This window comes from Rhinatrema bivittatum, chromosome 14, assembly GCF_901001135.1.
Source record: "Rhinatrema bivittatum chromosome 14, aRhiBiv1.1, whole genome shotgun sequence".
NCBI classification, from domain to species: Eukaryota; Metazoa; Chordata; class Amphibia; order Gymnophiona; family Rhinatrematidae; genus Rhinatrema; species Rhinatrema bivittatum.
The window spans coordinates 21,365,101-21,391,934 of record NC_042628.1 but is presented as its reverse complement, the minus strand read 5'-3'; the positions used below and the strand labels follow the sequence as shown (position 1 = coordinate 21,391,934).

The window sequence follows — 26,834 nt, the reverse complement described above, 5'->3', positions numbered from 1 at the left end:
CAACGGGGGATGCCCGATCCCCCAACAGGCCAATCCGCCCCTGCAGTCAGGTTATCTCCAGGCCTGACCCAAGAGTTAAGTTTCCAGTGCTAAAAAACGGTGTGTTGGTCAAATGCAGTCTCTCTACAGTAGGAGTACTGCTAATGCCCTCATTTCCATGCAAGGGTGCTAAATAGTGCTCCCATTTTGGTATATTCGTTTTTTCACAAAACTCCTTGCTGCATGGGCAGTACATGTTATGCACTGAAAATTCCTATTCAAGTGCAGGTAGCAAGGTGCGTTCGACTGAACCGTACCTTTCTGCATCGGCGTGTACTTGAGTGTTATTCCGCGCAATTGAGTACATTTGCACCCTAGTATTTGACCTTAGCTGTAAAAGGACTGAGAACCTGATCGGTTTGCATACTTTGGTTACAGAAACAAACAGGTTTGCGTGTCAAGAGGTGCGCACGTCACTGTTATCATAATTACCGCTAAATGCCGTTTCTACGTCGCAGCTCTTACACAGCTCAGGAGAAGAACCTAGAGCAGGACAATCATGCAAAAGGAGGGGCGGAGGGGGCGTGCCGCCGCAGAGCGGCCGGCAGCCGGCAACCAATCAGCGGGCGGGCCGGCCAGCCGGCTCGCGGGACTGGGGAGCAGCCGCTGCGCCTGGTGGAGCCGCGCGGACGCGAAAAGTGAGAGGGGGCGGGCGGAGAGCGAGGAGCACGCAGGCGTCGTTCGCTCGCGACTGTTCCGCGTGAAAGCGGCGAGGCGCTCTCTGGAAGCCGGCGCGATGGGGATGGAGGCGTTCTGCGGCACGGGTAGCGTCGAGCCGCTCTGGGTAAGGCCTTCTGCAGCAACGTTCACAGCCTTCTAAGGGGTTTTGTTGTTGTGTTTTGGGTTTTGTTTTTGTTACCAAACGAGTTGTGCCGAGGCCGTCGTCCTGGGGCCTGCCCTTGACTTTCGGAGGAGCTGGTTTGACGACTTGGGGGGGTGGGGGGCGCGCAGGTTTCCGTTTGGCTCCAGATAACGCAGAACGGAGTCCGGTAATGGTCCGTGCGTGGCTTTGTTCTTCCTTCTTCGCTTTCCCATTAATGAGCGCTCGTCCACCATCGGCAGGCGGGGGCCATGGCTTATTCGTGCGCTGGGTGCCGTAAGCCGGTGGTACCAGGCTTGCTTGGAGGGATCGGGCGAGCCGGTGTGGGAGCCAGAATGCAGACGCACGTGACAATAAGTCGTGGTTCTCTGCCAGGTTCTCTGTTGCAGCCTGCGGCTTTCAGGCGGCGCTGACCTTTCTGGGTACCATCTGGGGTTCCGTTTTAAGGTTGCTGAGGGGCAATCATCGTGGCCACGTGTTTGTGGCTTCAGTATATAGCAGATATTGACAACGCAGAATGGCAAACCCAAGTTATCAGGTTTACAAAAATACCTGCAGTCATGGTGACCTAGCTACTGGATTCTTAGGTTAACCAGAATACGAGCAGGTTTATATACCTAAAGATATTCTTGGCCTGTAACTGACTCATTAAAGCTTTGTTTTCCTAAAACTGCTTTTATTTTCTCTCTTGGGAGAAGTTATGATGTTTATGCAAACAATTTTGTGCATTTGCTTTGCCCCACTTACTCGGTATTAAACTTTTCATATTAGGTTCAGAATTTTAATACATTTAGAGCATATTTTCTAATGTTTAACTTAGTGTTTCAGCTCTGTAAACCGTGTGTGTGTATATATACATATATATATACACACACACACTAAATGCAATGATTTTAATAACTAGAATGTTGAACTGTACAGAAGTGTTAAAATTCTAGATCATTCATTTTAGTGTATTGATGTATACAGAATACAGTGCATAAGCATAGAATAGGAAGACAATTTTTAATAACTCCCTAGTTCTTGTGTTGCTTAACTTGAAAAGTAATCATGGAATACCATATACCATGTACATTTAAAATGCATTAATTTGAAATCCAAATAAATATAATAAAGAGCCACAGATATATAAATTAAAACACTTCTGCATCTTATATTTTGAACAGCATCTTTGAATGATTTGAAAAATAACAGCTTTTTGCAATTGAGTTCAAGCATCAATAATCCTCTTATTTCCTGCCTTACCCTCCCCATTCAACCCCTCCTTGCTCTCTGACTTGATACGTTTTATATTTGAAAATGTTCACCTTACTCAACTGTTACACATCTTCTATGAAAATGTATATTGTTCTCAAGGTTTTACTGTGCTCAACTGCTATGATAATTACATAATCTGTAAACCGTTATGATGGCTCTACCGAATAACGGTATATAAAACTCAACAAATAAATAAATTTGTTTGGCTGGACAGTTACCGATTTATATCCCAATCTTGGGTTGCGATTCTGTTTGAAAATGTTCTCAAAACTTGAACAAAGTCCTCTTGTTGGATCTTGTATTGTATTTACTGACAAACCACTGATGGCAAAACAAACCATGATTTGCAGATTGTGAATTACCGAATGCATGCTACCTGATTATACTCCACTTTAATTCACAAAGAGCGAGAGTCCTGACCATAGTGATCGACTGTTCGTAATAATTTTTTTTTAAATTGAAATTTCATTACAGCTTTAATTTCAGTTGATAGGTTAAGGCCGTCTTGACAAGTGTGAGCAGTGTGACCATACCATGCCTTGTGTCTGGAGGGACTCTACTATGGCATTTCCACTAAATAATACATAGACCCAAAGAAGGCCCAATAGCATGAGCTGGCGATTAAAAGGTGGTGGCTGGGTCAGGTGTGCACCTGCTCTCTCTCAAATTCGGGGGAAGCTACTGGGACCATTCCATTCATTGGCCTGTTAGTAGAGCACATTAGTGGCAGGTTGTTAGTAACTATGGGGGAGTATGAAAAGCCTCACATCGAATTACTGTACCATTCCTTGCTCCAGCCTGAAAATGGCCCGGCACAGGGAACAATTCAAGACATAAAATAAAGTTGGAAACCTTTTTTGAGTTGCATTAATTTTTGAGGTTGTTGTGTTAGGCTTGGATATAAAATTTCAGTATTGCCTTGGTTTTTATTTTTAAAATACCCGGTGAAGCATAAGCACATCATAACTCAGCTAAAGGAAACCTATAAAAAGGATAAATTCTGTTCTCAGTCCTCAAGAATATTTCAGATGTGCAGATTATATTCTTTAGCATACTATTCAATTATTTTAATTTCCTTTCCGACTAATTCAAAATACTATAATTCTGGTTAGGTTCGCGTAAATTAATGCTTATGGCCTGATTTACTGAGGCTTTTTCCAATTAGTAGATATAGGGAAAAAACTTAGTAAAATCAGGCCCTTAGTGTGCTTATTTTTGTTTTAATTACGTTGAGCTGCAGATGTAGACTTTAGATTGTGTATTTGTCTATTGGTATTTTTATTTATGTATATGAATACTTACATTCCAAATAATATAATGGAGGTAGTGGAATGTAAAAAGATTTTTAACAAAATAGAAAAGGTTTTCTCATTTTCGGCATATGATAAAAAGCTTGCAGTAAGCAGGTCCATGGCACACAATTATTACATAAATATATAAATATTTATAATTATATAGAAATGTTTACATTCCATAAATCCCTTTTGTGAAAACAAACCACAGATCACAATTGCACCACCTGAACATGCAGCAGAGTAACATATACTATAAATCTCAGTTAAAATTGTGTTTTAGTTTCTCCTCAGTAATTAGTCTCCTATGTTTTTAAACAATTTTTTTGGCAGTCAGTGAGGCTAATTCAAGCGAGTTCTTGATTTCTTGAAACTTGCATATCCATAGGGAAAATACATCATTTAAATACCCAATGATGATTGCATAGTTCTTTGTCAATGATATTAGAATATTGTAACAAACACCCTGCAAAGGCCTCTGTTTCACCTGCGATGGGCGTCTTCAGGGGGTTCGCATTGGTGAATCTACACACAACGGTTTCAGTAAAAGCCCCCTTCGCTGAAATTATTGTATGAAGACCAATATTCACCATGACAACGATGTAATATTATTCATTTGCAGAAAGATTCTTTGATTAGCATTTAATTGTATCGCCTATTGCCATTGTTGGCAAAGGTATTGCACGACACTTCATAGTTGTATAATGGTGATGGAAGCTGGAGCGCTAACAGGAAAACCAGTGGATATTAGGGATGTGAATCGGGTGCCCGATCGTTCCCGCTTTCGGGTTCGTCTGGCCACGGGAAAATCTCGTTTTCCCGCGGATTGACTTTTTTTTTTCCGTGAAAAATTGGTTTTCGGGTTAGTGCGCGCTTTTGCTATTTTTTGTTAGTGCGCACTAACCCGAAAAAAGATTTTCACGAAAATTCATGGAAAAAATGTTTTTCTAGTTTTTAACCGATATATAACAAATTAAGAAATATCGTACAATGTTTCAATTTGTTATAAAATCGATTCACATCCCTAGTGGATATACCTGCCTTGTTCCCATTGTTACGTTATGAAGTTTTTTGTATTTTGGCATAATCTTTTAATATTAAGTCATTTCTAAAGTGGATAATTATCCATTATATGCAACAGGGGAATGTGTGTATATGATATGTGCATAGTTAATGATGGCAGATGAACACCCATATAGTCCACCCAGTCTGCCCTGCAAGCTGCTTGGGGAAGTAACGGCTGTTCTGTGCAAGTTACTCCCATGCAGAAATCTTACACCTAGGTTACCCCACTTTTTAAATTTCCATCCTCTAGCCACTAGGGATTTTCTGTGTTTTATTCTATGCACTTTTGAATTCTATTACTGCTATTTTCACCACCTCTTCCCGGAGGGCATTCCATGCATCCACCACCCTTTCTGTGAAGAAGTATTACCTGATATTTTTCCTGAGTCTACCCCCCTTGGAGTTTCATCTCATGACTTCTAGTTCTACAACTTCTTTTCCATCAGAAAAGGTTAGTGGGGTTTTGTTTTTTTTGCACCATTAATACCTTTCAGGTATTTGAAAGGCTGTATCATATCTCTTTATTTTTCCTCTCCTTCAGGATATATATGTAAGTCTTCCAGTCTCATAAGTATTTCAATGCTGTCTACACACCATTTTGGTTGCCTTTTAGTGGACTGATTCCATCAAGTTTTTATTCTTTTTGAGATATGGTCTCCAGATGTTCAGGGGCATTATCACCTCCTTTTTTTCCTACTGGTTAATCCTTCTCTATGCAGCTCAGCATCCCACTAGCCTTATCCATTGCCGTGTCACATTGCTTTGCTACCTTCAAATTGTTGGACACTGTCATCCCGAGGAGTTGCTCCCAGTCTGTGCATATCAGTCTCTTGCCCCTGTTACATACAGCTTCTTTGGATTACCGTACTTCAAACGCATGACAGCACTTTTTGGTGTTGAATCCCAACTGCCAGACCTTCAACCACTCCTCAAGCTTTCCTAAATCTCATTTTCTCTACTCCAGGTTTCTCTGCTGTTATGGATCTTAGTATCATCCGCAAAAGAAATAAACTTTGTTCTAATTCCTCACAATATTGCTCACAAAGATATTGAACAGAACCGGTTCCAGACCAAATCCTTGAGGAACTTCATTTATCACCTTTCTTCCTTAGGAGTAGGTTCTAGCTACCACTACTCCTTGACACCTGTCAGCCACTTTGTAATCCATTCCACCAACTTGACAACCACTCCCAGGCTTATCATTTTGTTCATGAGCCTCCTATGCGGTCTTGCTGAAATCCAAGTGAAAACCACGTGAAGTGCTCTTCCTTGATCTAATTCTCTAATCAACCAATCAAAAAGATCAATCTGTTTCATTTGATAGGACCTTCTTCCAATAAAGAGCATATTGCCTGGATTCCATAACCCACTGGATTGCAGATAGTTCACACTGTCCCAACTGAAACTTTAGAAGTAATTAATATCAGCAAAAGAAAAAACCTAGAGCCACTCGTACTACTACTACTACTACTTCTACTACTACTTAACATTTTCTATAGCGCTACACAAACATTCAAAAAGACAGTCCCTGCTCAATAGAGCTTACTATCTAATAAGACAAATTTGCAAGACATGAGACTTGGCTAAAAGAAAAGAAAGTTAAGACTAAAAGCAGACAATCAGGCATAAGATTTAAAAGCGGTTTCAGGAAGGTGGGATGTGCAGACTGCACAAAGAGAGGGGTGTAGGGAGAGGTAATGGGGTGCTGCAGAGCGAAGGTATCTGTAGGTGAGAAAGGAGTTGAGCTGTATGCAGGAGTAGATAGGAAGCTAATGCAGTGACTTCAGAAGAGGGGCTATGTGAGCATAGCGACTTTGGTGAAAGATAAGTCGCGCAGCTGAAACTCGTTGAAATAAGATCACTAAAGCCTCTCTGGCATTAATTGAAATGATCAGCCTATGGTGAACTCACACCTTTCATATTGTCATGTAATGTACATTAAGGAGCTGTGCCCTGAAATGGGCAGTGTTTCGCCAGAGCTGTATCGAGGCGGGGGAGGGCGTGAGGCAAAGTCAAACCCACAGATAAATAACCAGAGCTTTTGGGCTTCCAAAACTGCAGCCACTGTCTAAGCATTCCAGCGCTGCAAAAATAATTATAATTATAAATAAATAAAAGATAATTATAATTATCTAATAACTAGGTTTAGTTCCTGTTTGTATCTGCCTTGGAAGCCAGAACTGCCAATTTATCCATATATTCTCTCTGAAGGTATCTGATACCATGAGCAAATGCTTTGAACAGTGGAGCTAGCTACCTTGCTGACAGAAGATAAATAAGAATAAAACACGTCCTTTTTGGCTACCTCCACCCAGTTGTATTTGTGATTCTGTGGTTTGGTGGTTTGTTTTTTTTTTAACTGGGCATCCCTGTGCAGTACCATAGTGCAGGGGAGGGAGTTGAATGAAATGACTTTTAAGCATATAATTAGCTTGTCTGAGCATTCTCAACAGTGCTAGAATAGGGATGGTGCACGATGGAAATCTCCTAATTACTAACGCTATCCACTAGATTTACCTGAATGCAGTGATTTAGTGTATATAAGTTCATGTATATTTTTAAACTGCTAAGTTTTCATTCCCTTTCCCAGATAAGCAACAAATAACCATGTTCCTGTTTTTTTGTGCATTGCTTCCTTTGAAGATCTGGCTTAGGATATAGTTTTGGGTAAAGGGCCAAAAAAAAAAAAAAGAAATCCTTGTTTAGGTTCAGTGCCGAAACCTGCCCAAAGAAGAATCTTTGTACTTTTCATTCCTCAGTCCCATCTGCATTCAGAGTTTTTGTGAGCTTCTAAGAAGTTATTTTTGATGTTGTGAAGTACCTTTTTTTTTTTTTAAATGAAGTGAGACGCTGCATGACATGAATCCATTTTCTTATGGCCATAATTATTGATTTAAAATGTTATGATTGCAGGATTGCTTTGCAAGTTCATGTGGGTCACTCGGATCTTTTGTAGTGGTGATTTGAGTGAGAGGTGATCTGTTGCAAAGTATCATGTAACCAAAATACTTGGTGTGCTTTTTACCTTTCGCCTTTTTGTGGAGATACGGCGAGCGGTCCCTGCCGATTTTGAAAGCTTCATGCCCGTTTTCGTATTGATGAGCCATCGAAAGGGCTGCCCTTTCTTTGTAAAATCCCATTTTGGATTTTGTCTTGTTCAGTGTTCCATTTTATAATTATGCCTGCAGTTGCGGGGGAAGGGAAAGGTAAAATTTAAAAAAATTCCATAAAGTAACAAGAATATAGCACCCAGGAGCCAGCTTATCATTGGAGTTTGTTCTCATCCTACAAATGGAGCTCCAGCTTGTTTAGAGGTTGATAAATGGGAGCTCAGCTAATCATTTTGGAGCAAAACCAGATACTGACCTTGTGTGTTCATGTTCCACCATCTGCCTTCAGACCTGCCCTAACTTTATTCAATGGATAAATTAATGTCAGGATATTCAGGAGTTGTCTATGCACTGTTTGTTGGTTTGTAGGATTATTAAAGTATAATTTTGTAACGTCTTTGAGTTTTCTAAAGAAAAACAGCAAACAAATCAAATGGAATTAAGTAAAGCAGAATGAATGTCTCCAAGCCTCCTACATAAGGAACAGAGGAGCTGTATCAGTATGCTATTGCAAAATGTATTCAGAGTTGTAGGTGGTTAAGGAGAAAAGGAAAAGTAGGACTGGCAAATGTACGAGTCCCTTGGTCTGGTTGATAACATCGCATCAACTTGCTTAAGTAAGTTAAAGGAAATTAGATTTTATATAAGCAATTGCACCTGGGGGAATATGGTTTTATTTATAATTTTATATGTAATCAGTCTTTGGAATAGGTTTCTGCATGCATGAAAACCATTCTTTAGCTCTCATACTCATGGAGCTCGATACAGAAGGTCCTATCTCTAAATTTTTTTTTTTTGGGGGGGGGGTGTGTGTCTCGGAAACAGCTGGTATTTTAGAGTAAGTGTGTAAAGAGTACTTTTGGTTTAATTCTCTTGTGAGAAAAGGGCAAATTAATTTAAAAGTTAATAAGTGTACAAGGTGTTATACCACAGTCAAAACTGTAACTAAGATAACCATCTTCATGTTCACATGTTGAAGAAGAGGACCTATAAAGCAAATTAGGATATTGTTTGCCCCAGCCAGCAAAAAGTGATGTCACTTTATATTGTAAGAGATGCAACTTACCACAGGCATTAAACTAGCCATGCTACATGAACCCCCTGTCATCTCCCTCCCTCAAAAAACAGCTAGACTTTTTTTTGTTTAAACTTTAAAAAAAAACATATATATAAAAATTGTGTAAAAGTCTCTGAAAATTGTTCAGAGACCAGTGTCCTACTCCTAGCATTCTAGTGAATTGGTTTCAAAAGGAGCAGAAAGACTGCAGGATTTAATAGTTATGAACTGAATTGGAGTAAAGGCTCTCTCACGCTCTCTCTCACTCTCTCTTAAATTGTATTCATCACAAGAGCAATAAACCTATGGAAGGTTTCCTTGTTCCCATAATGAGGGAATTATTGTCTTTGACCAGCTGCTGTTGCAGATTTATGACAGTGCTTTCATCAGTGGTTACAATTATGAAACTGCATAAAATCATCCTGTTTTGTAGATGGAAGATGAAAGGTGGAATCTACTAAAGCAATTGGGGTCATCATAGTTTCTGCCTAAAAGTGTAGGTGATGTCTGTATCCCAAAAAACAGTGTAGCAAGACTTTAATAAGGCTCAGGTCAGAGGTCATTTCTAAGATGTGCTTATCCATAGTTTACAAGGACAAAAAAAAATGCAGTCTTGGAATAATAGCAGACAATCATTGCTGCTTTAAGAGATGAGTAATCTGTGAGAACAAAGAAATTGCCTGTTTAAGAGAAGGCGTGCTTGGCCAAGCTAATGAGCAGAAACAGGTAAAGGGCTAAAAAAAAAAAGACTGAGCATTATTAGTTAGCAAGATACACTCCTGCCTATAATAAGTATAGGCATTCGGCCATATGTGTTTGGGACCCTACCTCTCATACAGGAAGATATTCTTGGTGCCAGATTACTTGCCTGATGAACCCCACTGTACAAACGTCTTTTTTTTTTTTTTTTTGTCCTTATTCTTCTTGATCTGCTGTTTCTTGGAGATGAACCCAAAACGCAGCACTGATCCTGCCTCACAGACAAATCTGGAAGAGAAGTGTGAAGCTCTCCAGGAGTCCAGATTATGACAGGTGTCCTGAGAGGCACACAAATGGCAGTAATAAGAGATAAGGGACATTCACACTTGGGGCATATCAGAGCTTACTAACTGTAGTCTTCTTCTTATATTTCCACCTTTTTTTTTTTTTGTTTTTTTCAAAGATTTTTTTTTTCAAATTGCAAAAGTTGCTTAAAATGCCACTTCCCTGCTTTGGCTATTCCAGTCACCAGATATCTGCTTTATTAAACTGCTTTGAGGGGTTCCACAATACTTCATGGTGTGCAGGTTGTTTTCTTCCTAGTTGCAGCTGGGCATTTTCCTTTCATCATTGTCTTTCTTGCCAATGACTTTCATGGCCATGACGGTCTAGGAAAGGGCACACTCGACGCAATTGGAGAAAAATGACTTTTGTATTAAGGATGAAATATGCTGGGTCACAGATGACGTTGCATCTAGTTAACCCCCAAGTGCATATGCCACATCTAAGTAGGTTTGAAGTCCCTAACATACAAAGGGCCAAAGTTAGCGCCATGGCCTTACAACTCGCCCATAATGCCTTAGACTTAGATGGATTCACTTTTTAAAAGTATGAGATTGCAGCTAATGAGCAATGCGATCCAGACAGATGTGAAAATTAGAGAGTTCATTAAGAGATTTGGAGTCAAAATAGTAGGATAGTTGATCATCATCAACATAGATGTACCCACAGTCCTGGATCAAAGTGGGCAAAGGGAATGAGAACCGAACCTTGTGGAACTGCTGATGGATACCTAAGAGTCCCGCTCTACCTAGCAAGAACAATTGGTCGAATAAGATCCGAACCACACTAACAGGCTGACGTAATAACGCGCACTAAATTAGTTAACTGCCAGGGCAGTAAGCTAATGGTAGCTAATGCATCAGAAGTTGTCTTGCTCTTTGTTTTTCTTTTTTCCAAAACTTTGAAAGCATTAGTATACCGTTAGCTTCCTGCATTTGGAGTTAACTCATATTTTAGCCAGGAAGTGTAAAAAAAAAAAAAAAAAAAGTACGCTAAAATGTTTAGTGTTTATATTTGTTGCTGTTCCTTTTTTTTTTTTTTTTTAACAGATGTCTGCACTTGTGAATACAAATTGTGCATTCAGCCTAGCACATCTTATTACATCAGCCTCAAAATGACTTCTGCTCATAAAACGTTCAACTGAATTCAGTTCCTTCATGTGTCAATCAGCCATTTTAGGGGGGTCAAGAAATTATAGGGGGGAGGGGGGAGCAGGTTGTTGGTAGGTGGGTATTGTCCCAAGATAGTCCTCCTAGCTTGGATATATGGACTTAGGTTCTTTAGCCTTTTTTTTTTTTTTTAAGGCTCAGAAATTTAACTTTTATTTTCTGCTGTCAACCAGGAATTGATTCTCATTTCTGGAGCTGGTGTTTAGTTAGTGATTCTGTGCCAGTGTAGTCTTGGACTTTGTCCTGGAGCAGTGTGGAATGGCTCCCTGATAGGGACCAGGAAGCACCTGGCCCTAGGGAGTGGAGCACAGGAAGAGACAGAGGCTAGGAAGGCCATGGAGCCCGTAGGAACCCGGGCCGCTTGGACTTAGGTGGGCCTTGCTGGGTCTTCCGGAGAGGTAGTAGAGAGGTGTGCCCATGAGCAGCAAGGGAGCATGGTCGGCCACTAGGCTGTAGGCCTGGAGGATCAGGGAAGGCCAGTACAGCGTAGGCGATGACAAGGCAAGGGACAAAGCCAGAATCAAGAGACATGGTCAATGGCAGCCGGGGTCAGGTTCAATGGATCAATCTGAAGAGTGTCAGCCAAGGCAGAGGTCAGATACCAGGAGTTAGTCCAAGAGTAGTCAACTAAGCAGGGGTCAGGTTCCAGAGGTTAGATGAGGTCACAAAGCAGGCAGAGGTCAAGATCCAGGCAGCGAGCAGAATGGTCAATGGAGCAGGCAGAGGTCAGTACCAGAGAGACAGTCCGAAGGGTACTACCTGGGGAGACAGGACAGAAGGAGGCAAACTAGTGTACTAGGCAAACTAGTACACCTACAGTACGCATACCAGTACACATACAGTGCCAACCTGATTGCCAAGGCAAGGAAGTGCAGGCAGGAACTTCCTTATTTATTATTTATTTATTTAATTTCTTTTACTATACCGATGCTCAAGACTAGGTCTTATCGTACCGGTTTACAATGTAACTGAGGGGAAACCAATTAACATCAAGGTAGAAAGTAAAGTTACATTAAACAGGGAGCGTAAAACCTGGGCAATGGAAGACAGTACAGAATTTAAACTAAGAAACAATTAGAGAGAGATAAATATATATATATAATCAACAAAAACTATAAGATACGTAAACATAGATTTATCCTAGGCAGTTATTAGCATGGTATGTCCAGTGGGAGAAGGAAAGGGTGAGGTTGGGTGGGGGGGAAGGGGAGAGGGAAAAGAGGGGGGGGGGGGGGGGTAGGGATTAGGGAGGGGTGGGAGAATGAGAGTCAGTGATGGTTGAGGAGATCCTTCAGCGGTAGGCTTCTGCGAACAGCCAGGTTTTCAATTTCTTTCTGAATGTTGAATGGCATTGTTCTTGGCGTAAGTCTTGGGGAAGTGAATTCCAATGTAGTGGACCTGCTGTTGAAAGAGCACGCTTGTGAATAGAGTTGTGGACCGATGATTTGTTGGGGGGGCCTTGAGCGAACCAAATGTATGTAGCATGTTCAATCAGGGCACACCGTGGAACTAGGACCCACCCCTGGCCCTACAAGAGGCCGGGCGGTCTGCGTGTGTAGGGGCTTGGCCAACACCACAGAGGACGCTGAACTCCGGCGTGAGGCCTGGTGCGTAGTGGAAGGCCCAGCGACCGCTGCCGCGGGACGTTGAGGCCTGGAGGAGCTTGCGGCTGCCGCTGGGGAGGCCGACCCGTGACCTGCAGAGGAGCTAGCGAGGTGAGCAGGCCTGTGCGTTTGCCGGGCGCGGACGGGGCGCGCAACACCCAGGAACCCTAGGTCCACGACCACGCTGGCACAGAACCACAGATTAACACTTGTCTCAGAAATGTGAGTTAACTTTCCGCCTCCTTTTTTTCCAGGAGTTAAATTTACAGTTTTTGTAAAATGTGAGAATGCTACACACCTAGTGCACTGGGGAATAATAGTTTGCGCCTTCATTTTATTAACATGGATTTGTATGGAGGTGTGTGAATTTGTGTGTAATACAAATTTTAGTGTACACAGATGGATGCACAAACATGAATTAAAAAAAAAAATGCTCAGCCTAGTGTACCTTGTGACATCGGCCCCTTAATGCATGGATGGCTACTGAATTTTGAATGCTTTGACTGGTGGTTATACACGAGAATGTAAAAGGCCACCATATCAATGAGGCCCTCGTGTTTCTGCCTATGCAGATGATAGGGTTCTGGTTCGGTAATGGCTGACAGCTCACACATCTGTTTCCTAGATATAAGGTTCTTGGCTACTTTTTTTTGCCACAGAGTGACTGAACATTTGACTGTCAGTAGCATTCCTTTTGTATCCTTTTAGTTGCTTAATCCCTGTCCTTTGGATTTTATAGCCTAGTGTGCATCTGTACAGAGTTGCAAACATCTAGTAGTGCTACAGAAACAATTGATACTAGTCATAAATAGTTGCCAGGATTTGGAAAAGGTCGATTATTCATCAGCCTCAATGCAGAATGTATCATTAATCAGTAACGAAATAACAGAAGTGCTAGGGGTTCTTACTTTTTTTTTTTTTAAGGCATATTGCAAGTGTTTGGAATCAGGTGTAATGTGGATTTAGTATATTTTTGTCATTTTAGTTTTGGTTTTTTTTTTCTCAGCACTGAAAAGAAACAGCTTATTTTTTAATGAGAAGTGTTGGATGCTGCCATTGTTCGCACATAGACCAACTCATCACGTTCCTGCTTTTGTTAGCAGCCTTATTGTTCAGGTGACTAGAATAGGAGAGGTCATGCATGTAGCATAATTTCTAGCACTGTTCTCTTAGGGATCAGGGTACAGGCAGCTGTGATGAGTCTGCTTTTGAGCATGGGGGATGCTAGTTGAGCAATCCTTTGGGAGTTTCTAGGACAAAGGATGCCGATGTGCCCTTTTTTTTAATGCCTTAATGGCAGGACTAGGTTGGGTCTCCTAACAAATGATAGATGGAGAAAACAAGAAAACATTTTATAGGGGCACAGTCTGCTGTCCATGTGCACTTGTCTCCTATGTTGTGACTAGAATAATGTTTTGCTATGGGAGAAATATGCTTTGAAGCCCTGGAGATGATGTAACAGCAAACAGCATTTCATTCTGGATTTTTATTTTGGCTAGAAGGGTAGAAGAGATGTTTTCCCTGTGCTTCACTTGAAAGGGACTGAATAAGAGCTTACCCTGGATCTTGACCGCTTGGAGCTGGGATGATAACCCTTCAACAGCTCATGTGCCAAACTTTGGGAGAATGTGTAACAGATTTAGAAGCAATTTGTAGACCCTCTAATCATAATCAGTCTTTGCTTTGGAAAGCAGCTGTAAAAGTTGTTTGCTCTTTTGGCAAGGACCTACCTTTCCAAATGGATGGCAAATGGCTCCTATTTGCAAGCAATGTAAAAAAATTGTAACAATTCAGTGAAGGCTTATTATCTGGTTAAAAAAACAACACCTTTTAGGGATCTTTTCAACACACACACAAGCATGCAGAGGACAACATGAAAATCTCAGCTACACAGGAGTACAGGCGTGGCACAGGGAAAATATTACCAGAAGCAAAAAAAAAAAAAAAATTGTTCTAATTTGTTCTTGGCTTCAGCATTTGGTTTCGTTTCTCTGGTTAAGCGAGGAGGAGCTGCACCAGCAGTGTGTGTGTGTGTGGGTTTTTTTTTATTCTTGTAAGCATTGGGCTCCGTGGGTCCCAGGGCCTTCAGGCACCATAGAAGGATTCAGTTTCATCAGAGGCCTGTCTCTTTGGGCTTCAGTAAGCAGAGGGGCCCAGGATTATTTATTCAGTGTCCTGGTGGGCATCCAGGAGACTGGAAGAAAAAATTCTGCTCCCCCCCCCCCCCCTCTCAAATTCCTAAAGAGACAAGATACTTGATTTGCAAACTGTGTGCAATGTGTAGATGGCCTTTCAGCAGATATCAGATTAAGGTGGCACCAGTGGTCCTTATCTGCCCACATCTTTGTTTCTTCTGAATTTAGGATGTGTGGGGACTTGCCTTTTCGATATCTCTTCTCCTGAGATGGCCTATGCAACTACCACCATCTGTGCATCTAGTTAACTACACAACTGTATAGGAAAAGATTAATCTCTGGATAATCTTCTTGCAACAATTCCTGAAGAGTACACAGCCAAACCTATTAAAATGAATATAGTATGGAGCAGTTTTTTCTTTCCCTTCTTCTCCCCCAATGTGTCTGACACATTAGGAAAATAGAGCAATTTTATTTATTTATTTATTTTTGGTATGGAACAGAGAACATGAAAGTTAGTGCCATTCCTATTTTAGAGACTGATGTAACGAGGAGTAAAAAAAAAAAAAAAAAAAGTCCCCTGAACCTCAGCACACACTTTCTTTTCTCAAGTGCTAAAATGAGTTAATGCCTGTTGCAGTAAACTAATGTCATGGGAGTTTGAAAAAGTGTGCTAACCCTGAAAATGTGCACACAAAAATATGCATAGCATGCAAAAAGCATATTTTATGTCCCTAAAACGTGTTTTATGCGCTGAAAGCTCAATTTATGCACAAAATATGTTCTCTGTGCACAAACCACGAGTACAGGACCCCTGCACCATGAATTTGAAGTTCAGCTGTATAGACTAACACTAACCCTAGAAACGTTATCTCTGACTAGGACTTAAATTTCTGACATTAAAACAACATTGAATTAAGTCTATACTTCTCTGAATTGGGAAGCAATAGCTAATGAATGCCTTGAATTCACATGGGATTTGCATGGAAGAATGCTATCAAAAATATTTTGGGCACTACTTATTAAATTGGAAGTAAAGATAATGTGCGCAACCGTGCACAAATCTGTACACTGTGCTGATTGCACCATGTACGCTGGCACTATGATGGGAAAAAAGATTATTCAAGTATGATAAATCATTTATAACTTAGCATCTAACATTATCATTTAGGCCGCAAGATAGTTATGATAGTGATTCTGGAATTGACCAGTGCTGTCCATTGTTTCATCTCATGCAGCAGTTGCCACTCTGATACTCTGGCATAAGTGTTCACATAAGTACAGTAGTGTTGAGCTCTGCTGCTTTTAAGCATTTTTTTCCTTTAAGAAGCAGGTGTGCATGACTAGGGATGTGAATCGTTTTTCAACGATTAAAATTATCGTCCGATAATGTTAATATCGTCTTAAATCGTTATAGAACACGATACAATAGAAATTCTAACGATTTATCGTTAAAAATCGTTAAATTAGAGTTAGTGCGCACTAACTCGAGTTAGTGCGCACTAATCGGAAAAAACGATTTTTAACGATTTTTCAACGAAATAATCGTGCCAAACACGATTTTCTTCTCCTGCCACACGATTTCTATCATTAAGACGATATGGAAAACGATTCACATCCCTATGCATGACTATGCAATATATGGCTTGTACAGTTCCTACCCTCAGCTATTTATTTATATTCTGCTGTTCAGCAATTCAAAGCAGATTCCATTTCAGGTACTGGAGAGATTTTTCTATCCCAAGATGGCTTAAAATCCAGCCGGCCAATGCAGTCAATATCAGTGCATGAAATGCGTGCGTCTAAACTGGGGGCACGTTTTTTGAACGTGTTCCCATCCACCTATCCTGGGCACTCGATGCAATAGGCAAATGAGCTGCCGTACTAAAAGGGACCTGCAATAGGTAATTTGTATGTCCCTAGTGCTCTGCATCTAAAAAGCACAGTAGCATCTCCTGTTGGGCTTCTGTTTTGTGGCACTTTTCAAGGCTGGAGTAAAGCTATATTTAAAGTTCACTCTTTCTATGCCGGGGAAAGAAAAAGAATTGGCATGCTTTTGTGTTTCTCCTTTAAACTATTAAAAGCTCTTTCAAAAGTATCTTCTGCTATTTCTCTAATATTCCTCAGACTTTCAGTTAACACACAGCAAGACACCATAAACGTTCTCATTAGGTTAAACATTAAACAGCTACTGTCTGACATCTTCCTTCTCACAGTGAATGTGAAATCATTGTATAGCAACATTCCTGATTTGTTTCAAACTCCCAAGAACAACTACCCTGGACCAGCAATACACTGCAGAAACGGTTGCAAAACAAATTGAATTCTTGCTGACCCTTAACTACTTCAGCTTTAGTAATGACATCTGTTTGCAGATTATGGGAACCATCATGGGCTTCAGAATGGCACCGCAGCATGCCAACCTTTATCTTAGAATTGGAAGAGACATTCCTGAATTGTTACCACAACAGACCTTTCAGATTCTTCCGGTGCATTTGCATCTTCATGGTCCGGACCGAGTGAGAAGAAAACGTCAAGCAGTTTTAAAACTCCTTTAATGCATTCCATCCTGCAATTTAGGCTCAAGATGGACCACTTCATGGAAAGAGTTTTAACTTTTTAGGCACTACAGTCTCAATGATTTCTATACAAAAAAATCCTTATGTAGCTACCTTCACGGTTCCAGTGTCTCACACACAAAAGTCCATTATACACAACCAATCTGTGAGTGTGCTGACACACAGGTGTAAACAGGCTCAACTGAATCCTTAAAACAAAGTTATTGCCTAAAAATCATCTCCAAGAAAATTGCACCCTCACTCATAACACCCAGGGAAATCATATGACTATACAAGGAAGGTAAAACCATGGAGCAGTGTTAGAGGAATGCAAATTCCAGTTCCATTGGAAGCCAACAGAAGAGTCATCAACTTTATTGCAATATTACCTTCTCTTTGATGTTCCAAGGGAGTCCTCCTTGACTTGAAGCTTGTGCTGTATTTGCTAGAATACATGGACACCAAGTGGACCTTACTGGATAGGAGAAGATATTATAATTTATTGTAATGAACTTTTTATGAAATACTATTTATATTTGAATTGATTTAAATTGACTTATTATAGGCTTTTACTTCAGAACTTGGATGGGTGTTATTTGCCTGGAGCCAATGAGGGGCAAGGGATTGAATACTAATGAACCCTTTAAAAGGTAACTGCTTTTGTTTAAAGGCAGATAAAGGGAGAGAGAGAGAGGGATGTTCTCATAAGGTGAGGATTTAATTACTTTAAAAAAAAAAAAAAGGCGATTTTAATTAGTTTTATTTTTGGGGTTTTTTTTGTAATCATTATCTGACAAAAAGTACTTACCTAGTAGTTCTGAGACAGACAGTTGTTTTGCAGCTAGGGAAAGGAAGGTAACTTTGTTTTTTGGTTTTTTTCTCTTAGACTTTTCCTGATTTTGGTTTTATTTCAAACTAGTATTGGTCTAAGTGAGAGGGAAGTTTCTGAAAATTTGCTGTGATTTTATTTAGAATAAAATAGTCACCTTAACAGAGGCTTATTCTAACTGGCTCCAGATTTTCAAGACAGGTTCATTCAGTCCTGGCTTTACCCCATTGCATGCCGGGGACTTTGTCCTCTTGCTGGCAATAGGGAAACCAGAACTATAAATCTCTCTTCATACAGTGGATAAAATCAGGACTAGATCAACCTATCCTGAAAATCTGGAGCCAGTTAGCAACCCTAATCTACGTGGAGCTTTGGACCCCAAGGATCTGTAATAGCTTAATCACTCATCTGGATTTGAGAGAGTATCCAACTATCACATGAGATTGAGAATTATGATAATTTGGCCAAAATTTAGGTGGGAATTCTGAAATTTTTCTTGAGCTGAACTGAGATATATAGTGGGGTAGCAGTTTTCTATTGTAAATTTCAAATAGCTAATTTTCTTAATTTTCCAGTGCTAATATTTTTTTCTTTTATATAATGCCATGTGCTTCTGTTTCCTATATATATAAAAATCCAAATGTGTTTTATATAAATGTGCATTAACTGTTTTTTGTTTTTAATACTTGCTGTAGTATGTTTTATGTATTTGTGTGTGTGTGTTTACTTTTTGCTCCAGCCTCTTCTCCACCCTGGGGAGAACCTTTAAATTGTGTGGGTGTGCTACACATTCTTATTCTAAGTAGCTGAGAGCTGGACCTTCCCATTAGTGAAGGTTTACAATAACCTAAAACATTACAGAGAAAAAAAAACCAGAATAATAGCTCAGTAAGTGAATTCCAAGAATGACTTAACAATTGGAATATTTAAAGGGAACTTTAGAAGTGCACGGGAATGGAAAACATTTGAATTAAGACGATTAAATGTGTTGAAACAAACAAAAGTACTTGCTGTGTACTTGAGACTTGGATTGGCCACTGTTAGAAACAGGATACTGGGCTTGATGGACCCTTGGTTTGACCCAGTATGGCAATTTCTTATGTTCTTATGCAACTCAATAAGGGCATTGGCTTTCTCACAATTTTACTGTTTAAAGTCGTAGGGCATGAATGTTTATTGTGCTATTATTTTAATGTTAGTTTTAATTTGTCTTATTTTTTTAAGTTTATTCATTATGTATGTTTGGTTGTAAACCATTTTGATTAATTCTTTTGAATTGTAAAGGCGGTATATAAACATTTTTAAATAAATAAATATAGACCTTTCAACAGCAAAGTTTCTCATCACCTCTCATTCCCTGCTCCCCTTCTCCTTTCCCTTTACTGAGCTGTAATAGCATATGCAAGCAGCCTGTTAGCCTAGCTTACTTCTGTACTATTTAAACCCAGTGCTGTAGTGCGGTTTCTTCACTGACCTGATAGAGAGAATAACGATCGACAGCTTGTCACAGATGTGTTCCTTTAGTTCAACAAAAGGTTATCGCCTACAGCTTGTTTGACCCTTAGTTCCACATATCCAGGTGGATTAACCTGGTAATGTCAGTTCTTATCTGTGACAAAAACTATAAATTCAAGCCTAAAGTGCATAATTTGTTTAACTTGTCACCTTTTTTTAAAGTTTTTTTTAGGTCCTCTTTCAGCCTTTCTGGTTCTTTTCCAGGCAGATTGGCTCTGTGCTTAGAAAGTGGGTGCTTTCATTTCTTCTCCTGAAATCAGTTTCTTTCTCCCTAGTAAATGCCTCCCCTGCAATCTAACCTACCCCACCCCTTGGGTTCCATGTCAGTGTATATGTAATGTATGCGTGGGTGGCCTGTAAGCGTGACTAAGCAGAAAAGCATGCCTGTTTATACCAGACTTTCAGAGATCCGAATCAGACAGTGACTCACAGTAACCATGTCCCAATCATGCAACCCTGGCGAAGATGTGTACCTCCATTTTTAGCCTTACAAAGCTCTGCTTTGCCTCCTAGTTCTTAAATTCCATTTCTCAAGAACTCCTTCCCCCTCAAACATGCTTATCAAGCTTGGGTTTTTTTTTTGTTTTTTTGTTGAACCTTTTTTGACCAAGAGGTATATAGGTGCTAGGAATACTCAGCGTGGCTATCATGAGCAGAACTGTTTGGATTTCTCCCATGCTGGGGTTGGCAGATATTCGGGAAGCTGTACTTTTTTTTTTATGTTAGAGCTCAGGGTCTATCCTCACTCCATTCAGTGCTGTTTTTCATTTTTATGATTACTAACAGGGGTCTGTTGATCACTTACAGTTTTTGAGCCATGAGCGCTTCAGCTCTGGTTTTGTTAATGGTATTTTGCTTCTTTCTGTTATAATGCAGCTTTATTGCTATGACTCCACCTCTACTGCCATGGTCAAGATGCATCTCTTATGATGGGTTTTAATGGATTTTTTTTTTTGGGGGGGAGGGGGGCATTCCACACTATTGCTGTAAATGAACACTGTAGTTATTACAGGAGGATGTGATTTTAAATATAGCATTTATTATAAAAAGAGGTCCTTTTTTTTGTCTGAGCTCTCAAGTGCTGCACACAGTTGATTTCAGTAGTGCTCTGATCAGTGGGAAGCGGACTGCAGGAACTTGACCCCCTATTGCAGAGTCTTGGTAGTGCTTGTGGAGAAGTCGTATGCTTGTAATGTTTGGCACCAAGCTTCTATTTGTAGTACCACATTAAAAAAAAAAAAAAAAAGAAAAGAAAAATTGTACAGATATTTAAGACACTGTTTCCAAAATCACAGCTTTCCATGGTGAACATACTCATTTATAATTGTAATATTCTTTAAAAAGCTGTGGTTGTCCTTTACGTTCCTTCCCTATGTCTCCACAGGCGTACCTCTCAGTACCTGCCAAAATAGCTTTTAATTTTGGCTGCTGGGAGTTAGCCAACAATGATTTCAGATAGCTGCTGGTTTTTACGTATGTATGTATGTACCAAAAATGTTAAGTCGGAGAATAGCAGAGTTCCTGCTCTCTTGCATTACTCTTTCAAAAGGAGCCTTGGCACGTGAAATCTTTTCTCATCTTCCTATTGGATCTGGGAATAACAAGAATGCAGGCTGCTTAGGAAAAGAAATCAAAAATAGTCTAGAAGTTTGTGACAATTTGAAAGAGTGTATTTTATGCAGCAGCTGCTTCCTCTCCTGAGTTTGGGTGCTGGCTTGAGATGCTACTGTTTTCCCCTCCACAGTCTTGGGGGTCTCTTACTTACAAATTTTGCTTTTGTTTTCTGAATCGGAGAGGGAAAACCAGCACTACCTGGGGGGTTTCTGCCTCTAATTCTGCTGCTCGCCTCCCAAATCCATGCTGGGATCCTTGGCAGTGTTACTAGCACTGCTAATCCCCACCCATACACAAGGGATCTGCCCCTATATAGTGTCCACAATGAATTAAATAAAAACCGCAACGCACAAATTTGTGCTAAATGACCCTCATAACTGGGTACAAGGACTGCATAGGGGGATGTCTTATATCTCGTGTTCTGTTGTATACCTGTAAGTTGTAATCATAGGTGTAAGATGCCAGTAATCAATGTCTATACACTTATTTTTCAAGCATTTCTTTCTTTGCATGTAAAAAGGATCTCTTTCACTTCAAAAATTTATGTCCCATTTAAACTCTATGCGCAGTACTTATTGTTTGCAGTATGGTTATTCGTGGTCTGGGACTTAAGCTATCAGATGCTTCGTTAATCTATATAAACGTTATAACAAAACCCCTCTTCTTCAGGGGTTCTAGATAGAGAAGGTATTAACTCGTGCAGTGCAGTTCTCGACAAGGAAGTGCACACAGAGAGCCGCCTGGATATGAGCTAGCAACAGTCCCTAAAGACGTTCTCAGTGTAAAGTTTTCCTCCTTGGGGTGAGCGCTTTCAGTTCGGCCAGTGCAGGTTGGACTCTTAACTGTGCAAGAACTAGATTACTTATGTGTCTGTATACATTTACTATTACAAAGCAGAGCAGACTTTTACACTTATTTTACTGAAAATTAAAAAAGAAACCCAAAACAAAACTGGAATGCTGTGCAGTGGAAGTAAATCTTAGTGTAATATGGTTAGGTTTTTCACTGGTATATTTTAGGATTATACTTTTTGCTTTGTTTGATGTCTGTTTTATTATTCTTTTGGCAGGACTGGAATTTAACCTGGTATACAGAAAATCCAGATTTCACAAAATGCTTTCATAACTCCATTTTGGTCTGGATTCCTTGCATTTATCTTTGGCTGTGTTTCCCATTCTACACTCTCTACCTTCATCGTCGTCATCAAAGCTATATCAGAATGTCCTATCTCAACAAAACCAAAACAGTAAGTGCTTCTTTTTATCCTAATTTTAATGTAGAGAAACTGGCCTTATAAGTGCCTGTCCCTTCCTCATAATAACTTTTGAGTCATTCTTCCAGTTCTGTTCATGTCTGAGGCATGGATAGTGTCGCATGGTAAATGGCTCACAACTTTGCATGTACTCTCTAAACATTGCAATCTTTTCTATTTCCTGTAGGGTAAGTACCCTCTGTCTCTTGCAGTTACTTGGGAAAGGCAGCAAAACTGGACACTTCCTGTGGAATCTTTTTAAAACATTTTTTTTTTTTAGAATTTCTGCAAGAGATTAGGGGACCAGGTGTAAGCAGTGGCAGCCCGTGCATCTTCCTCCACAGTTTGCCAATCCAGGCTTTCTCACTGCAGCAGTGACCGGGCACCTTGGGCAGCTTCCTTTTCTGTGGAGTGTTCCTCTTTAAACCATGCGGCACTGTAGTATTCTGACCAAGCTGGCAAATGGGGGTGGGGAGAGAGGTTTAATGTGGGTGGGAGTGAGTGTGGATCTGTCCTCCCATCCTAGCGTTGATCGCTGTCAGCCCTTTTCTCTAAAATAAGAAAAAAATAAATTATCCGGATATACAAGAAATATCAAAAATAGATTATTCTCTATAAAGTAAAATAGAAATTTACATTTAAAATGTAAATGCTTCATATAATTGCCACAGAATTTACCCTTGAGTTCCCGCAGGAAACTGGAGGCTATACTTTCAGGAAGTGTTTCTCAGGTTGGTCCTGGACTACCCTACTAGCCAGTCTGGTTTTCATGATATCCACAATATATATGTGAGATTTGCATATCGATATCTATATTGAGATATGTTTAAAACCTTTTAAAATAACCCTAAAAACCTACTTTTTGAGTTAGTTTTATTGTTTGTACAAATATTGTGTGTTCTCAAATTGTAACCTGCCCTGGCATTTAGCGATATCTCAAGAGAGTGCAGTTAAACTTTAAGGGGATTCAGGAGTAGTCTCAGAGAATGTTACTGAAACAATAGGTTAAATGTCAATTTCTAATTTGCACACCAATTAGTTACTTAGTTAACATAACATTTTCCTAATTGGTAGGCATTATAATTTTATCTCCATATATGCTAACGAGAGAAGAATCTTGTAAGTCTTGTGATTTCATGTAAATTGAGCCCAGAAGGCAAAATGAAGCTCAGTGCTGACCCTTAACATAGTTTTTGACATTTTACTTACTTTTTAGCATTTCAGTAGCTTTGGATAGTTTTAAAAGTCTGATCAGCGCAATATGCACTGTCAGCATGCAGGTTGAGCCTAAGATGGGATGCAGGCGCTGATCTTGGTACAATTCAACATTTCTAAGTACCTTTCTACAGTGAATTTGCAGATTTAGTCTTCCTCGGACATTTCTTTAGCAAACATGATCCAATACCTAAGAGTAATGATTTATACTGTGGCTTGCATATCTGCCTCTTCACCGCTTTGAGACATACCGTTTTACAGATTTATTTTTCAAAATAACTTTGCGGAGCACCCTTACAGCCATAATCTCGCAGAGAGCTGAATTCACAATTTTGAACAATTAATTTCTGGAGACTCTGGGCAACAGTATCTATAGATGTGTTAAGCAGGATGATCTTTGGGTCCCAGTCCATGCTAACTTTATTAATGTCCAAAATCAGCTTCTGAACTTTTTTCCAATAAGAAACAATTATTACAAGTCCACCATATATGTACCATTGTTCCTGCCTACCCACACCCCCTCTAATATTTATTTGAAATAGAGGCATATATCTTGTACAATCTGGGTAGGGGATGATACTACCTAAAATACACCTTGAAAGTGTTTTCCATCAGCTGGGCTGAAATGGATGACTTAAGAGGTACATAATTGTAATAGTATGATAATACCTTTTTAGATTTCAACATGAAAGAAATACAAATCTTCCTCTTTGTTCTTCCCTGACACCCATGCTAGCCAGGCTCATTTTGAAGATTGTAGTCGATTAGGGTCTGGAATATTTTATCTTTTCCTTGTTTTGAGTTCACTACTACAGTGGGTTTTGTTTTTTTGTTGTTTTTGTTTGTTTGTTTTTAAGGCTTGGCTGACTTGCAGTGTTTCTTTTGCCTTGTATAATTTACCGAGAATGCTTGAATTATTTTTTCCTCTGTGGCCCTTATTGGGTTTTTCCCCTTAACCAAGTATCTGAGAACCTTTTAATCACTAACCTGTCATGTTTCCAGCCTTCAGCTGATTGGGCATATCTTGTTTCTTCCTCAATTTTGTACCAAAATTCTCTGTTTCTGTAACTTGCGTGCCACCACATAGCTTGGTAGAATTATTCCTGCTGTAATCTAAAATTGGTAGACTCGTTTCATTTGTGACTTTTGAACATGGAGCTCCTAACTTGGCACTTTTTTTTTTTTTAAATTAGGGCTTTAAGTAAACATGCCAGTTGGCTATATATTTAGCGCTGATGGTCGCTGGAGTTTTGTTGCAATGCATGTATGCAATAGGAAGGTATTTTGAAAGAAATCTTATGCATGGAGTTGTATTTTTGAAATGTGACACAGACTCACAGATCTTCAAACTACAGAGAGAAACATTCAGTTCTTTACCTGTGTTTAATACTGGGAAAGGTGTATCTGTAATGAGAAGAATGATCATGCAAAATGTGTTTTGTTGAATGTACTGTGTGGAAATATCTACAAGACTGTAGAAACAATATGACAAGGCAATAGCTAAAGCCAGAAGAATGCTGGGCTGCATAGAGAGAGGAATATCGAGTAGGAAAAGGGAAGTGATGATCCCCTTGTACAGGTCCTTGGTGAGGCCTCACCTGGAGTACTGCGCTCAGTTCTGGAGACAGTATCTCCGAAGAGACAGGATGGAGGAGGTCCAGAGAAGGGTGACCAAAAAGGTGGATGGTCTTCATCGAATGACTTATGAGGAGAGATTGAAGAATCCAAATATGTACACCCTGGAGGAAAGGAGGAGCAGGGGTGATATGATCCAGACTTTTAGATACTTGAAAGGTTTTAATGATCCAAAGATAGCGACAAACCTTTTCTGTTGGAAAAAAATCAACAGTACCAGGTGTCACGATTTAAAATTCCAGGGAGGAAGACTCAGAACCAATGTCAGGAAGTATTTCTTCATGGAGAGGGTGGTGGATGCCTGGAATGACCTTCTGAAGGAAGTGGTGAAGACCAAAACTATGAAGGACTTTAAAAGGGCGTGGGATAAACACTGTGGATCCATAAAGTCTAGAGGATGTGAATGAAGAATTAGTGGTTCACGGGAACGACAGCTACTACCTGGAGATAATAAAAAAAAAAAAGCGGGGAGTAGCTTGCTTGTTACGGCTGTTACTACCCCAAACCAAATAAGCCTGATACTTCACTTTCAATGCATATAAAGCATAGCTCTCTGCTTCAACGGCAGGGGAGAAAGACTGATACTTCACTTTCAATGCATAGCCAGCATGGCTCTCTGCTTCAATGGCAGGGGGGAATATACAGGCAACAACCAACAAGGACTGAATTACATAGTCTGGGTAAACAGATAAGCATGGGTGTAGCTTGCTTATTGCGGTAGTTAATACCGCTAACTAATTAAGCTATTCACTTAGATGCAGTTCCAACACTGCTCTCTATATTAATGGCGGGGGTGGAAGGGAAATAGAACCAAATAAGTTACTAAGGGCCAAGAGTAACAGATAAGTATGAGAAAAAAAAAGTGCAAAAGCTTGCTGGGCTGACTAGATGGGCCATTTGGTCTTCTTCTGCCGTCATTTCTATGTTTCTATGAAACTGGATATGCTAATCATGTATAGTTTTGACACCTGTCTTTTTGGATATCTGTTAAGATTTTTTTTTAACATATCTGTTGTTCTTACAGAATTCCAAACACTCCATTATGTGTATGTGTGTTTTTTATTTAAGGGCTTTTCATTTCCAGCTTAGAGAATTTTTTTTTTTTTTTTTTTACTGAAAATTTGTTTTTCAAAGCAATTCAGTTTTTAACTTGTGTTGATACTACTAATCAGCAAATATTAACTCGCTTAAAGAACATAAGAATTACTGGAAATATCTTAAGATGGTTTGAATCCTTTCTCACAAATCGAAAGCTGCAAATAAAATTAGATAATTGCACTTCAAACCGGTATCCTGTCCCGCAGGGATCAGTGCTATGGGCCTTATTGTTTAACATATATCTGTGTCCAATCTGTAGCCAACTTGCCAATATGGGGGTGGGCTATAGATTGTATGCAGATGACATTCATTTTTTTGTCTATTGCTACTTCAATTGAGGGTGCATTCAAGCAGGTTGAGTGTTGTCTCCATGTTGTCCAGGACTGGATGAGAGCCCAGTGGTTTGTCACTTAATATTTGAATGACAAATATAGAAACATAGACATGACGGCAGAAAAAGACCAAATGGCCCATCCAGTCTGCCCAGCAAGCTTCCACACTTTTTTTTTTCTCTCTCATACTTATCTGT

The 26,834-nt window shown here is 39.9% G+C and overlaps 1 protein-coding gene across 2 annotated transcripts in view; it reads left to right on the top strand.

Annotated features, from left to right (window-relative positions):
• The first annotated feature begins 628 nt into the window (after positions 1–628).
• LOC115076056 (multidrug resistance-associated protein 1-like) overlaps positions 629–26,834 on the top strand; it is a 108,209-nt gene continuing 82,003 nt past the window's right edge. For both annotated transcript variants that reach the window (XM_029577161.1, XM_029577160.1), the window contains exons 1-2: positions 629–823; positions 22,175–22,351. In XM_029577161.1, coding sequence (XP_029433021.1) covers positions 776–823; positions 22,175–22,351 — 225 coding nt within the window. In that variant the 5' untranslated portion in view covers positions 629–775. The remainder of the gene's footprint in view (positions 824–22,174; positions 22,352–26,834) is intronic.